General features: G+C 46.8%; 1 protein-coding gene across 1 annotated transcript in view; it reads right to left on the bottom strand.

Annotated features, from left to right (window-relative positions):
* Positions 1-16,133, bottom strand: part of MAML1 (mastermind like transcriptional coactivator 1) — a 244,824-nt gene that overhangs the window by 80,338 nt on the left and 148,353 nt on the right. Inside the window, 1 exon segment of the mRNA XM_030213414.1 lies at positions 10,201-10,473. Within this exon segment, the coding sequence (XP_030069274.1) occupies positions 10,201-10,473 (273 nt within the window).

Below are 16,133 nucleotides of genomic sequence, written 5' to 3'. Positions count from 1 at the left end.
GCTACTCTGACAGCAGAATATATACAAAAGGTTTTATGACATGTATGTCGGTCTATCTTAACTTTTCTCCCCTCCTACTAGTTGTTTGAATAATCCAGAATCAACAATTATTTACATGTTCAAGTCCAGGAGAGACTTTGAAATGTATGTGATGTGACAGAGTTATGCCTTAATGTAGTCTCAACTGTTTGTTTTTGTGTATGCATTTGTTGCTGTTTTTTTTGTGTGTGTGCATGTGTTTTTTTTAATAATCCCCAAATTTTCTTCTTCACTGCCACAGATATATTTGAAGCAGTTCAAAGTCACAAAAATAGGTCATATAACTATACTCAGCACGATGCAGATGTCTGTTTGAATAATAGGATACTAACGTGATGAAATTTAGTCATATTGGTTAATCACAATTAACGTGCAGCCCTAGAAATTAATATTGTGATTAACATATTAGTCACGATTAAAAGTTAAAAGCAGCTAATAAAATTAAAATCACCCCCATCCTGCACGTCATTCCCTCGCTGACTCCCCCGTACCTTCCAAATTCCTTATACAGGATCGACAGCGCAGCAACATCTATACACTACCTACTCTGGAGGCTTCCTCTGACCTGTCTGAGGAAACAGAAAATTGCATCACAGAGGAGCAGGATGGATCTGAGGGAGCCTCCAGAGCAGGCAGCGTATAGACGCTGCTGTGGGAGCTGTAGAATGCGTAGCTCCTCATTTTTCAGGGCAATAGTATTAAAAGAACGGAAAATTATTTTAAAATCCTTCACCACTTGTCAAACTTCTCAAGTTGTGCATTCAATTTGGTATCCTTGTTCCTTAGTTTATGTGGGAAAAACCATACGCCCTCAAAACTAGAATGATTGAATATCAGAACCATTTACAACAGTGGGATGTTAATGAACCTTTACTGGATCACGGTTTGGCTGTTTCCCGTGATTTTTACAATTTACACTTCACTGTTCTGGAGAAAATTGTGTCTGTACATCCAGATATTGTGTTTTTACAAAAGGAAAGATGCTGGATTTATTTTTTTATTGAGTGTGGAACCATTTGGCTTGAACAAAACTATGGACTGGTAAGTTCAGTTGTTGGGAATATATTCTCTTTATTTAATGTGGAGGTATTTCTGTGGCATTGTAAGCGCTTCATTTAAAGAGTTGGTTAGAAGGTTTCCCTTTAACAAGTATTTCAAGACATCATCAAGTCAAATGTTACCACAGCGTGCTCATCCCTCTCCATGCTGTTGATTTTGGAGCTAGGCGTTGAGCCTTTTGAAGTTATGCAAGTAAAAAATTGTGATTTATCTGATTTTTAAAAAATGTTTATAACACCTACAGGGGTTGTCTTGGTTACTGATGGCTTGGTTCATATTTTTAGTTGAAATACCCTGGATGCAGGCAGACTGCCGAAATGCTCCTGGTTTCATCTTTGTGAGCATTGGGTGTGGAACTGTCCTCAGTGCTGATGGCTGCACTTTGCAGATAAGTGGTCATGTTCTGGTTTATATTTTTTAATATGTAGAGAATATAAATATTTAATAAAGATTTTTGTATGGTAATGAACTAAAGTAGGGATGCCCTAGCAGCATGATAAGAATTCTGTAGTGAAGGCAGAGTAACAGCTGTGCATTGTAAGAGGTCCTATGTCTTGTGCCATGTTATATTTGAAGTTAGGCTCTTGGGGCACAATGGCGATATATACTGGCAGTTGTGTTTTGAAAAGATTTTTTGTTAATTTGTAGGTTATGTTTATTTTGGCTATTTGCTATATTTTTATTTTGTAATGTTAATTTTCCCATCTTTCTTTTTATGCATTTTGGGTCTTTATCTACCATCATAAACTATGGGCCGAGCTGTACGCCTCACCCAGTGGTTACTATTAAGTGATGGCTGAGGACAGCAGAGAAGCACTCCATGTTCGAACAGGTGCTGTTCGTGGATCCAGCTGTGAGGCAAAGGCCTGCGGTGCTGGGGAACTAGGCCAAGGACCAGGCGCAATAGCCTGAACAACTTGACCCTCTGCTGGAGGTAAAGAATATACCGTATTTTTCGGACTATAAGACGCACCGGACCATAAGACGCACCTAAGTTTTAGAGGAGGGAAATAGGAAAAAAAAAATTTTTCCTTTTTCCCTCCTCTAAAACCTAGGTGCTCCGGTGCGTCTTGTCCGAGTTTTGGACCGCCGTCCCGTACTTACACGATTCCATGTTCCCTGGTGGTCTAGTGACGTCGGGGCAGGAAAGAGCCCCCTCTTTCCTGCCCATCGCGCTGCTCTCCGTGCTCCTCACTGCTTTCTGACGGTCTCGGCGAGAATCTCGGCGGCCATTTTGAATATCGCCGAGACCGTCAGAAAGCAGTGAGGAGCACGGAGAGCAGTGCGATGGGCAGGAAAGAGGGGGCTCTTTCCTGCCCCGACGTCACTAGACCACCAGGGAACATGGAATCGTGTAAGTACGGGACGGCGGTCCAAAAACGCTACCTTCGGACTATAAGACGCACCCCCCATTTTCCTCCCAAATTTTGGGGGAAAAAAGTGCGTCTTATAGTCCGAAAAATACGGTACCAGAGTTTTCCCACTGAGAACAGCCCACGTGTATCAGTGAGTTCACTGGGAAAGATCAGTTTCTCTACTTCCCTCTGCTTGAAAAAAGGGGTAATACCCACTTGTTCCAAATAGTAGCAGATGTTCTCCATGGATAGCAGGACATATTCTCATATGTGGGTGAGGTCATCTACAGAGCCTCGGTGCGGACGCTGCCCAGCGAACTGCTGATTCCACAATTGAACTCTTCATGTTTTTTTTTTTAATCTAACTCCTAGGAGAGGTGGAAGGATATGTCAGAATATATGTCCTGATGTCCTCGGAGAACACCTACTACGCTTTCTCTGAGGACGGTGGGACATTGGTTTCTCACATGTGGGAATTCCAAGCTACCAGGTCCACTGAAAATAAACAGCCAATGGCAAGGGCAACAGGAATCAAAAACACTAAACCAAAAACAGTTTTGTTTTGAAGGAGTAGCCTGGAACAAAAAAGAATGGGCCTAGGAGGGTGGAGCTGGATTCTAGACTCCAAAACAATTCTGCAGAAGTCTGACCAAACCAGCTGTAACGTTGGGTATTCTGCTCAAGGCAGTACTGAGATGTGAATGTGTGGACAGAAGACTATGTTGCAGCTTTGCAAATCTCTTCAATGGAGATTGATCTCAAGTGGGCTACTGACGCAGCCATGGCTCTGACATTGTGAGCCGTGTCATGACCCTCCAGAGTCAGCCTAGCCTGGGAATAAGTGAGAGAGATGCAGTTTGACAGCCAATTGGATAAAGTGTGTTTACCGATGGTTGAGTGGACTATCTATGGGCTCTAGTCAGCTCGAGAGAGAACGCTAAGGCTTGCTTGCAGTTCAAGGTGTGCAGTGCACTTTTGCCAGGAGGCTCTGGGAAAAATGCTGGCAGGACAACTGACTAGTTAAGATGGAACTCTGGCACCATCTTAGGAACAAACTTAGGATGCATGCAGAGAACTATTTTGTTATGATGAAACTTTGTTTAAGGTGTGTCAGCTAAAAGCTTGAAACTCACTGATTCTGCAAGCTGAAGTGACAAACACCAAAAACAAGATCTTCCAGGTCAGGTACTTCAGATGACATAAATCAAACAGCAAAAAAGGAGCTTTTATCAGTTAGGAGGTTTGGGGGGGGGGGGGGGGGGGGGGGGGGGGCTTTGTGAACAGCAAACAACTAGAGGCTGTACAGAGATGGCCTTATCTTCTACATGGTGGTGGTAAGCATTAATTGCACTGACAGGAACCCTTACAGAATTTTAGACCAGACTCAGAAACGTGTAGAAGATAATCACGCAATTTTTGAGGGACAAGAGTATCTAGGGCCTTCCCCTCACACCAAACAGAAAACCTCTTCACCTGCCTGAGGGTGTCTCCAGAATATTGCTGCCTTCGAGGAAAGATTCCACCAAGTGATGCTATACTCACTAAGAGGATGAGGGTTAGGGCTAGGATTAGGTCTTAAGTGGGGACCTGTGCAGGCCTGCTTAACCATCTGGGTCAAGCCCTGGAGCAAAAAAAAACAAAACCCAACACCCCACCAATATTCCCTCCCCCCTGCAGAAGGGACCCTGGGAGGGCAGGAATGAAAAATGCTGTCACATGACCAGGGATTTATTCACCTGTCTGAGTGAATTGAAAGAAAAGAGAGGATTCTAACTGCCAATTTCCCTTCACAGGAACACTGAAAGGAATGTATCCATTTGACCAAAGGGGGGAGGGGAACAGACATATAAAATGCTGAGAGAGAGAGACTGTGCTGGCTCTGCAGACCACACAGCTTGTGCTGGGCCAGCATGCCCTACTATGACCCAGGGCTTCGGCATCTCTGCCATCCCAGGTTCTCTCTGGGTGCACCTAGAGGGAAATTCCCTACTTAGTTCTTTACAGTAACATTAGCCCCTGACAAAAGGCCAGAGCAATTAAAAAAATTTTTTTGTGGTGTATGTGGTACCAAAGCAAGCACTTTTGGAAAGCCTGGAGAGCTTCAGGAACAGCCAGTGGGGACCCACACCCCTCAGGCAAGGCCCAGCAGGGTCAAGCCAAAGCCTCACACATTGGCACTAAGAGACTGTGGTGCCAAACTCAAGCAAGTACGGTCCTGAGACTGATCTGGGAACAGCTATTAGGCTCGACCACTCTGTGTAGCAGCGGCCAACAGAGCGGGGAGCTAGGCCAGGGACAGTAGCAACGTCAGCATGACCTACCATCCTGCTTTCAGGGAGCACCTCAGCTTATGCTGGTGATGTTGCTGGCAGAATTCAATTTTCTCTACTTCCACCTGCTAGTAAGAAGGGATAACAGTGCGACCAGCAAGGCTCTTCTCAATAACAACAGGAAGACGGAACTACAGTGGAAAGACTTTATACGTAGTGGATCACCGTCTACTGCTTCTGCGGTCTTCCTTCTTCTTAGGAAGGGATAGCATCCACTTGTGCAGAACAGTGGAGCTGAGGCTAAGAAAGAGTACATTCTAGATTAGTTTCTTGAAAAAATTAGGATGCCATGGCTTCAAACTACAGTTTCTTGAGAGGACTTATGGCACAGGTGGCTACTGTACTTGTGGCCTGATATTTTTGAAGAGACCATTTCATACGGAAACAACTGGACACTGGGAAGCTGGGGCTTCATCTATAAACAAAATAAGCTGCAGCCCTAGTTGATAGTATAGGGATTGCAGTATAGCCATAAGTAACACACCCCAATGACCACCTTTACCAAGTACATCTGGTGAAAGCCTCTCTTACCACCACTGAGATGTTGCTGGTAGATCCAAGTAGACTATGTACTGCTCCAATTTTCACACTGTCAGAGCTGATGACTTGCAGAATGGGATGTCCTTCTGCCTCCCAATCTCATTAAGACCAGAAAGGTTTGAACTGAGAGCCTTGAGAACAGGAAACCAGCTTGACAAGGCCAATTCAGTGCTATAAGAATCATTGTGCTAGAATTATATGAAATTTGTACAGGGTTTTTGGTATTAGGTAAAATAGGAACCAAATTCAGCTTGTAGCTATTGCATCTCTCATCGGATAATGTGGAAACAGGCACACAAGAGGCAGCTTTGCTTTTCACTGTTGACAAATGGAGCCTCTCAACAAACAAACCTGTCCAAATAAAAGTGCCATAGAGTCTGATGGTCAGAATACAGCAATTAGACAGATATATTCTGCTCATAAGTTTGAGAAAATAACACTTTTTTAAAAATAGAATTTCGTTGGTTACCAATTGAGGTCAGAGTGAACTTTTAAGCTATATATGCTAAATATTTAAAATGTTGTATGGTATTAAAAGGCAGCAACACATGTTCTCTTAAAAATCAGATGCTTTTATGTTTTGTTTGGTACATTTGTATCCCAATTTTCCCATCTATTTGCAGGCTCAATGTGGCTTACATAGTACTGTAGGCATTTGCCAAGAACGGTAAAGAAACAAATACAAGGTGATAATGTGGTCGAATAAAGGGTCCATTTCTTTCAGGCATAAGGGGATCAGAGAGAGGGAAGGTTAAATAGTGTCCAACATGATCCCTGGATTTGCTGCGTTGCAGGGCGATGGCATCTATGTTGGGTCAATAGTGTATGCCCTTTTAAATAGGTAAGTTTTTAGTGATTTCCTGAAGTTCAGATGGTCGTAGATTGTTTTCACTCCTTTTGGCAGTGCGTTCCATACTTTTGTACCTAAATAGGAGAAGCTGGATGCATAGGTTGTTTTGTATTTGAGACCTTTGCAGCATGGATAATGGAGGTTTAGATATGTTCGAGATAACCCGGAACTGTTCCTCTTTGGCAGGTCTATGAGGTCAATCATGTTTCCTGGGACTACGCTGTAGATAATTTTGTGGATCAGGGTAGATTTTGAAAGTAATGCGTTCCTTAATAGGGAGCCAGTGCAGTTTTACTCAGAGGGGTCTGGCACTTTCGAATTGGGTCTTACCGAATATCAGCCTGGCTGCTGTATTCTGGGCTGTCTGGAGTTTCTTTGTGAGTTGATCTTTGCATCCCACGTAGATTCCATTACAGTAATCTGCATGGCTTAACACCATTGATTGCATTAATTTACAAAATGTTTCTAACTGTTCATAAGGTTAGATATCAAAGGCAACTAATAACTTTTTCATATCAGGCGGCCATGACATGAAACACACTTCCATCGTCAATTAGTCTAGAGAAAAACTGTTGTGTTATTTAGAAGAGATGTGAAGACTATTTAAAAAATATTTACTATCTAATAATTGATTAGGATTTATTGGTAGAAATTTACTTAAGTATTTTGACTGTGGTTTTTAGCTGCTAATTATGTAAATTCCTGGACTGTCCTAGTTTTTTCGTATTGTTATCTGTATAGAGCTATGTAGGTTATGTGGAATAAGAATTTAATGTAATGTCTAAGAGACCATTCATGAAGCTAAAGAACTCTGCTGAGCTTGTCTACTATGTGGTTCTGATTGCAATGCAACAAGACATCATGCTGCACCCTCCTAACTCAATAGAAAAATGATGGCTGATAAGGGCCAAAAGGCCCATCCAGTCTGCCCATCCTCAATAACCACTAACTCCTCCTGTTACTAAGAGATGTCATATGCCTGTCCCACGCTTTCTTAAATTCTGACATAGTCCTTGTCTCCTCGACATCCACCGGGAGGCCATTCTACACATTCACCACCCTTTCCGTGAAAGAGTATTTTCTTAGATTCCTCCTAAGCCTATTCCCTCAACTTCATCCTATGCCCTCTCATTGCAGAGTTTTCCTTCATTTGAAAAACGTTCACCGCCTGTACATTAATGCCACTGAGATTTTAAATGTCTCCATCATACCCCTCTCTCCTACCTCTGTTCCAGTGTATACATGTTGAGGTTCATAAGCTTGTCCCTATATGTTTTATGACACTAAACTATTTAGCAGTCTCTAACTGCCCTCTGAACCAACTCCATTCTGTTTATATCTTTCTGAAGGTGCAGGCTCTACAAAATACACACTGAGTACTGTGGTGCCTCAAAGAGACTTCTACAAGGGCACTATGACCTCTTTTTTCCTGATGGCCATCCCTCTCCTTATGCACCCAAGCGTGGGACCACATGGTTACCAAATGGGCCACCACACAGCCCCATGGTTCAAATGCTTCAGTCAGGCTTGCAGGCAGGAGAGGACGCAACCTCATGTGAATCCACTTTACTCCTCCTCTGGTGTTTACAGAGTAAGCTCTGGGGTAAGGGAAAATATTTGAAATAGTTTGTCCTGCAATAGGGAGTCCCAGGGGAGAGGAGCCTCTATCCTCTGCCTTAGACACTCTTGCACCTTTGATGACCCGCCCTGTAAGGCGTACAAAACCCCAACCTTGGCTGACTTCTAATATCCGCTACCTACGTTCCTGTACCCGCTCCGCCGAACGCCTCTGGCGGAAATCTCGGGCCCTTGCTGATTCTTACACTTTAAGTTCATGCTGACCTCCTTCCAATCTGCTCTTTTACGTGCCAAACAGGATTATTATATCCAACTGACCAACTCTCTTGGCTCTAATCCTCGACTTCTCTTCACCACATTGAACTCTCTCCTCAAGGTGCCCCCTCCCCCAACTCCCCCTTCACTATCTCCTCAGACCCTTGCTGAATTCTTTCACAACAAGGTTCAAAAGATAAACCTTGCTTTCTCTACCTCACCAGCTCTCCCTCCACTAGTCCGTTCCCCTCTCTCTCCTTCCCCTCATTCCCTTTCCTCCTTTCCTGAAGTTACTATTGAGGAAACTACACTTCTCCTTTCTTCCTCAAAATGTACCACCTGTTCCTCTGATCCCATTCCCACCCACCTTCTTAATGCCATCTCTCCTACTCTTATTCCTTTTATCTGTCACATTCTCAACCTCTCACTTTCCACTGCGACTGTCCCTGCTGCCTTTAAACATGCTGTGGTCACACCTCTCCTTAAGAAGCCTTCACTTGACCCTACTTGTCCCTCTAATTACCGACCCATCTCCCTCCTTCCTTTTCTCTCCAAATTACTTGAGCGTGCTGTTCACCGCCGCTGCCTTGATTTTCTCTCCTCACATGCTATTCTTGACCCATTACAATCTGGTTTTCGCCCTCTCCACTCAACCGAAACTGCGCTTACTAAAGTCTCCAATGACCTATTACTGGCTAAATCCAGAGGTCAATATTCCATCCTCATTCTTCTTGATCTTTCCGCTGCTTTTGACACTGTCGATCACAGCATACTTCTCGATACCCTGTCCTCACTTGGATTCCAGGGCTCTGTCCTTTCCTGGTTCTCTTCCTACCTCTCCCTCCGCACCTTTAGTGTTCACTCTGGTGGATCCTCTTCTACTTCTATCCCTCTGCCTGTCGGCGTACCCCAGGGTTCTGTTCTTGGTCCCCTCCTCTTTTCTATCTACACTTCTTCCCTTGGTTCATTAATCTCATCCCATGGCTTTTCCTACCACCTCTATGCTGATGACTCCCAAATCTACCTTTCTACCCCTGATATCTCACCTTGCATCCAAACCAAAGTTTCAGCGTGCTTGTCTGACATTGCTGCCTGGATGTCTCAACGCCACCTGAAATTAAATATGACCAAAACCGAGCTTCTCATTTTCCCCCCCAAACCCACCTCCCCGCTCCCCCCATTTTCTATTTCTGTTGATGGCTCTCTCATTCTCCCTGTCTCCTCAGCTCGAAACCTTGGGGTCATCTTTGACTCTTCTCTCTCCTTCTCTGCTCATATCCAGCAGACCGCCAAGACCTGTCGTTTCTTTCTTTACAACATCCGTAAAATCCGCCCCTTTCTTTCCGAGCACTCTACCAAAACCCTCATCCACACCCTTGTCACCTCTCGTTTAGACTACTGCAATCTGCTTCTTGCTGGCCTCCCACTTAGTCACCTCTCCCCTCTCCAGTCAGTTCAAAACTCTGCTGCCCGTCTCATCTTCCGCCAGGGTCGCTTTACTCATACTACCCCTCTCCTCAAGACCCTTCACTGGCTCCCTATCCGTTTTCGCATCCTGTTCAAACTTCTTCTACTAACCTATAAATGTACTCACTCTGCTGCTCCCCAGTATCTCTCCACACTCGTCCTTCCCTACACCCCTTCCCGTGCACTCCGCTCCATGGATAAATCCTTCTTATCTGTTCCCTTCTCCACTACTGCCAACTCCAGACTTCGCGCCTTCTGTCTCGCTGCACCCTACGCCTGGAATAAACTTCCTGAGCCCCTACGTCTTGCCCCATCCTTGGCCACCTTTAAATCTAGACTGAAAACCCACCTCTTTGACATTGCTTTTGACTCGTAACCACTTGTAACCACTCGCCTCCACCTACCCCCTCCTCTCTTCCTTCCCGTTCACATTAATTGATTTGATTTGCTTACTTTATTTATTTTTTGTCTATTAGATTGTAAGCTCTTTGAGCAGGGACTGTCTTTCTTCTATGTTTGTACAGCGCTGCGTATGCCTTGTAGCGCTATAGAAATGCTAAATAGTAGTAGTAGTAGTAGTAGTAAATTCAAAAAATGTATAGGGAGGATGTTAGGAAGTGTCCTTAAAAAGATGCTGCATCCTTGGACACTGTGCAGAATTCTGCACGTGCAACAGTGCAGAATTCCCTCAGAAGTAAAGCTTATTTTTCTAGGCCTCTTAACATACCTGTTCAGCCAGGAGCTGCTGCTGCCTTTGTCCCATCAGGAACTGTTTCTGTTGTTCCATCAACATCTGCTGCTGCTTTTGCTGCTGCTCCCGCTGTTTCTGCCGATCCAGCAGCATTTGATGCTGTTTCATTACTACTGCTCGCTGCTGGCTATTAAGGTATGCTGCACTGTTAACATTATTGGCCATTGAAACTGCAGGAGGCTGTGTGCCAACACTGGGTCCCGGCACAGAAACAGGGACACGAGAGACATTTGGTGATGGTTTCTGATCCTGTAGGACAAAGATGTCACAGTAATCGAAAAGGCCCTGAGATGTGTAATTTACAGTTTCAATATAATCAAACATGTCAAGAAAAATGATATGCATTCACCTTTTCTAAATCATATACAATAGACAAAATTAAATAAGCTATCTACTGGTCAACCAAGGTCTTTGGTCTTGTGATTCAGGCAGCAACAGGAGGGTAACAAGAGAGGTGTAACCAAGACATGCCTTCAGCTAATCATGCAGTAGTTCCCAAACCTGATCCTGGAGGCACCCAGCCAGTCAGGTTTCCGGGATATCCACAATGAATATTTACGAGAGAGATTTGCACGCAGTGGAGGCAGTGCATGCAAATATCTCTCCTGAATATTTATTGTGGATATCCAGAAAACCTGACTGGCTGGGGTGCCTCCAGGACCAGGTTTGGGAACCACTGAGCTAATGTATGAAAAGAAACAGCTACTCAAGGTTTTCTTTTGTGTTTTTTTTTTTTTTTTAAAGAGGACACTAACATTTGTTTTACTAAGAATTAAAATGTTTAGTTTCACTTTTACCCAAATCTCAAGAGTGCTCTTAGATACTGAACACCAGTTACTAACTAGTGTATTCTTAAATGACATTCAATAATTAATGTTCAGCACTACAATACATGGTTGGAAATATGCTCTTTATACTGTTTCAGCCAAGCAGTTTGAGCCTGCTCCTTTGGACTTCCATCTCAATCACAACCATCCTCCACTTGACTAAACATAGTATGAACTTCATATGCAACTATGGGAAAATTAGGTTCTTACCTTAGTAATTTTCTTTCCTTTAGTCATAGCAGATGAAGCCATTACGTATGGGTTATGTCCATCAACCAGCAGGGGAGATAGAGAGCACTCAAACTTTCACAGTACCCTCTTGGCCAGCTAGCTCCACTGCCTCTTCAGTATTTGAAGCTTCCAAAGCAGTATGGCAAACCGCAATGGGAATCACAAGAGCTTTCCTCACAGCGAACAATGGCCCATCACAAGGGCATGAACTCATAAAGGAGGGAATGCACATCCTCCTGGAGGGAATAAACTCATCCTCCTTATTGTATAAGTGGAGGGGAACACACGCGCCTCCTGGAGGGAATCACACATCCTCCCAACACACTGGAGGGAATGAACTCATCCTCCTATTTATAGAACTGGAGGGGAACATACGCGCCTCCTGGAGAGAATCAACACATCCTCCAAAAAAAACATGCTGGAGGGAATGAACACATTCTCCTAAATTTAAACTGAACATGAATCCTGAAGATTGTTTTCCAACTTTCTCCCAAGGAAGGAACTTCAGGAAATTAGAACAGAACCTGAAAAACAGATTCACAGCATACAGACAATCATACAGGGAGGGCTCATGGCTTCATCTGCTATGACTAAAGGAAAGAAAATTACCAAGGTAAGAACCTAATTTTCCCTTCCTTGTCATCAAGCAGATGAAGCCATTACGTATGGGATGTAACAAAGCAATCCCTAGATAGGGTGGGAACAAGCCACACCACGCGCTAGCACTTGTGCACCAAAACGCGCATCCCTCCTGGCAGCCACATCCAGCCTGTAATGTCGGGCAAAGGAGAGCTTAGAAGCCCATGTTGCTGCACTGCATATCTCTTGAAGAGAGAGTGCTCCAGTTTCAGCCCAAGAGGAAGAAATCGCTCTAGTAGAATGTGCCTTAAAGGCTACAGGCGGAACCCTGCCGGCCAGCAGATAAGCTGAAAAGATAGTTTCTTTGAGCCAGCGGGCAATAGTGGCTTTAGACGATGGAGACCCTCTGCGAGAACCGGATAGCAAAACAAACAGATGATCAGAAGTCCTGAAAGAGTTAGTAACTCGCAGATACTGCAGCAGAGTCCTGCGCACATCCAAAAGGTGCAGCTGCCCAAAAGATTCTGGAAACTCTTCCTCTGAAAAAGAGGGCAAGAAAATAGGCTGGTTTAAGTGAAAGGCTGAAACCACCTTAGGCATAAAGGAAGGCACGGTCCGAACCGTGACTCCGGACTCTGAAAATTGCAGAAATGGGTCTCTACAGGACAGCGCCTGGAGCTCTGACACCCGTCTCGCCGAGGTAATGGCCACCAGAAAAATGGCCTTCAGTGTCAAATCTTTCTCCGATGCTCGCCGAAGCGGCTCAAAAGGAGATGCCTGCAGGGTTTTCAAAACTAGCCCCAGGTTCCAAGCTGGACAGGGTGCTCGCACTGGAGGCCAGAGCCAAAGCACCCCTCTAAGAAACCGTGCCACATCTGGGTGAGCAGCCAAAGACACGCCTTCCACCTTACCACGAAGGGAGGCCAACGCTGCCACCTGCACCCGCAGGGAATTATAGGCCAAGCCTTTTTGTACACCTTCCTGCAAAAAGTCCAGAATCGGCGAGACAGGAGCCCGCATTGGAACAATGGCTCTGGAAGCACACCAAGACTCAAAGAGGCACCAAATCCTGGCATAAGCCACGGAAGTGGACCGCTTGCGGGCTTGCAGGAGAGTGGAAATAACTTTATTGGAATAACCTTTATCCCTCAATTGCGCCCTCTCAATAGCAATGCCGTAAGACCAAAGCGGCCGGCGTCCTCCATGGCTACCGGTCCCTGAGTCAACAGGTTCGGTACCAGAGGTAACGGCAGAGGAGCCTCCAGGAGCATCTGTCGGAGGTCTGCATACCAAGGTCTCCTTGGCCAATCCGGGGCGATGAGGACCACTTCTCCTGGGTGCAGCCGAATCCGCAAAAGCAGGCGCCCTATCAAGGGCCATGGGGGAAACACATAAAGTAGACCCGGAGGCCAGGGTTGAGCCAAGGCATCCAACCCCGCCGAGCGAGGATCTCTCCGTCTGCTGAAGAAGCACGGGACTTTGGTATTGGCACTTGTCGCCATTAGATCCATCACGGGCTTGCCCCATTTGGCACAGATCTGCAGGAATACTTCGTCTGCCAGATTCCATTCTGCTGGATCGATCTGATGCCTACTCAGATAATCGGCCTGCACATTGCTCTGACCTGCAATATGAGCTGCCGACAGACACTGAAGATGCAGCTCGGCCCAGTGGCAAATCAGTTCGGCCTGCGCGGCTAGTGCTCTGCACCTTGTTCCGCCTTGTCGATTTATATAGGCCACCGTTGTCGTGTTGTCTGACATCACTCTGACAGCCAATCCTTCCAGGGTCACTTGAAAGGCCAGAAGCGCCTGAAACACCGCTTTCAACTCTAGGCGGTTGATGGACCACTCCGACTCCTCGGGTGTCCATAGACCCTGGGCATGCTTCCCCTTGCAGTGTGCGCCCCAGCCCTTCAGGCTGGCATCTGTTACCACCAGGCACCAAACGGGGAGCGTCAGCGGCATTCCTCGCCGCAGCATGCTGTCCGAGAGCCACCACTCCATGCTGAGTCGGGCCGCAGGGAGCCAAGTAAGTCTGCATTGGTAATCCTGAGAAATAGGAGACCATCTCCGGAGTAGGGAATACTGTAGAGGTCTCAGGTGCGCTCTCGCCCAGGGTACCACTTCCATCGTGGCTGTCATCGATCCCAGCAGCTGGACAATGTCCCAAGCTCGCGGGCGGGGCATCCTCAGGAGCAGACGGACCTGATTCTGAAGCTTGCACCGCCTTAGCTCTGGTAGGAACACATAGCTCGAGACTGTGTCGAACCTGGCCCCCAAAAACTCTAGAGATTGTGAAGGGGACAGGTGACTTTTGGCCATATTGACGACCCAGCCTAGAGATTGCAGTACTGAGACCACTCTGGCTGTAGCTTGTAAGCTCTCTGTTGCAGAGTCTGCTCTGATGAGCCAGTCGTCTAGGTACGGGTGAACCCTGATACCTTCTCGCCTGAGAAAAGCAGCTACTACCACCATTACCTTCGAAAAGGTTCGGGGAGCTGTGGCGAGGCCAAAAGGCAAGGCCCTGAACTGGAAATGTTTTCCCAACACCGCAAACCTCAGAAACTTCTGGTGCGGGGGCCAAATCGGTATGTGCAAGTAAGCTTCTTTCAGGTCTAGAGACGTGAGAAACTCTCCTGGCTGTACCGCCGCAATGACGGAGCGCAGGGATTCCATGTGGAAATGCTGCACTCTCAGGGACTTGTTCACTTCTTTTAAGTCCAGAATAGGGCGAAAGGACCCACCTTTTCGCGGCACCACAAAGTAGATGGAGTATCGGCCGCAGCCTTGCTCGGCGGGAGGCACCGGGGTCACTGCCCCTAACTGAATCAGACCTTGTAAAGTCTCCTCCACCGCCGCCCGTTTGACGGCAGAACCGCACTGGGACTCCACAAACACGTCTTTTACTGGGGCGTTGAATTCTATTCTGTATCCATCTCTGATCAGGTCCAGAACCCACTGATCTGAGGAAATCTTGGCCCACTCCTTGACAAAGAGGGAAAGCCGTCCTCCGATGACAGGCATCGAGGAGAGGGCCGGCGCACCATCACTGAGAGGGTCGCCCCTGAACTCCTGGTCTTGAGCCACCGGCTGCGGAACGCTTGTCCGAGTGAAAGGAGTTCCTCTGCTGACCACGGGCACGTGAAGTGAACCCAGCAGAATGCCCCGGCAGTACCTTCTAGCTTCACGGAAGCGAGGTCTGTACGAGGAGTGGACCGCCTGGCCCTTAGAGGAAGGCCTCTGCCTATCTTCGGGCAAGCGCTGGGGTTTTGGATCACCCAGGCCTTTCACAAATTTCTCCAACTCCTCACCAAATAGGAGAAGTCCTTGAAAAGGCAACTTCACCAACCTTTGCTTAGAGGCCATGTCCGCTGCCCAGTGTCGTAGCCACAGACGATGGCGAGCCGCCACTGCTACTGCCATTTGTTTAGCCGAAGCTCTGACAAGGTCATAAAGGGCATCAGCCAGAAAGGACAAGGCCATCCGCGGAGCCTCCATCCGCGGAGCCACATCCAAGAAGGGCTCCGCTCCATCTCCGGGCTGAGCCACTGCCTGTTGCAGCCAAGCTAGGCAGGCTCTAACAGCATAACAGCTGCATGCAGATGCCCGAACAGTGAGACCTGCAATTTCAAAGGACCGTTTCAATGCTGTTTCCAGCCTACGGTCTTGAACATCCTTCAGGGCAACACCTCCTTCAACAGGGAGGGTAGTTCTCTTTGTCACCGCAGTGACTAGGGCATCCACTGTATAACTGCCCCATAGCCCTGGAAACTCTCAAAGGTCCCTCGGGGTCAGCCCACTGAGCCGAAACAAGCTCTAGGATGGAGTCATGCAAAGGGAAGGCCCGAGCAGCTTTCTTGGTGCTAGCCATCCTGGGATTACGCGAGGAGGCCATGCCACTGTCAGGATCTTCAATCGAGAGGGCCTGCAGGGTATCTGAAATAAGCGCTGGCAGCTCATCATGGTGGAAAATCCTCACCGCGGAGGGATCATCCAGATCCTGTGGTAAATCCGCACCTGACTCTGGTTCCTCAGACCAAGAACGTCTGTCAGAGTTCTCCGAATCCTCACACCCCGACCACGGGGGGGAAAAAGGTGCACCACAATCTGAAGGGGAATTAACCCTTCTGCGCTTATCTTTAGGCCAAGCATCCGGGAAAAAAGCCTCACTGGGCAGTCCCAGGCCAGAATCCATCGGGGGGGCAATCAGAGGAGCCTCAGGCGACCCTTGAGGAAGGGCTCTTTTCATCATGTATGCTTTATGCAGCAA

This window comes from Microcaecilia unicolor, chromosome 8, assembly GCF_901765095.1.
Source record: "Microcaecilia unicolor chromosome 8, aMicUni1.1, whole genome shotgun sequence".
Lineage (NCBI taxonomy): Eukaryota > Metazoa > Chordata > Amphibia > Gymnophiona > Siphonopidae > Microcaecilia > Microcaecilia unicolor.
Note: the sequence above shows the minus strand (reverse complement) of the source record. Positions and strands in the feature narration are given on the sequence as shown.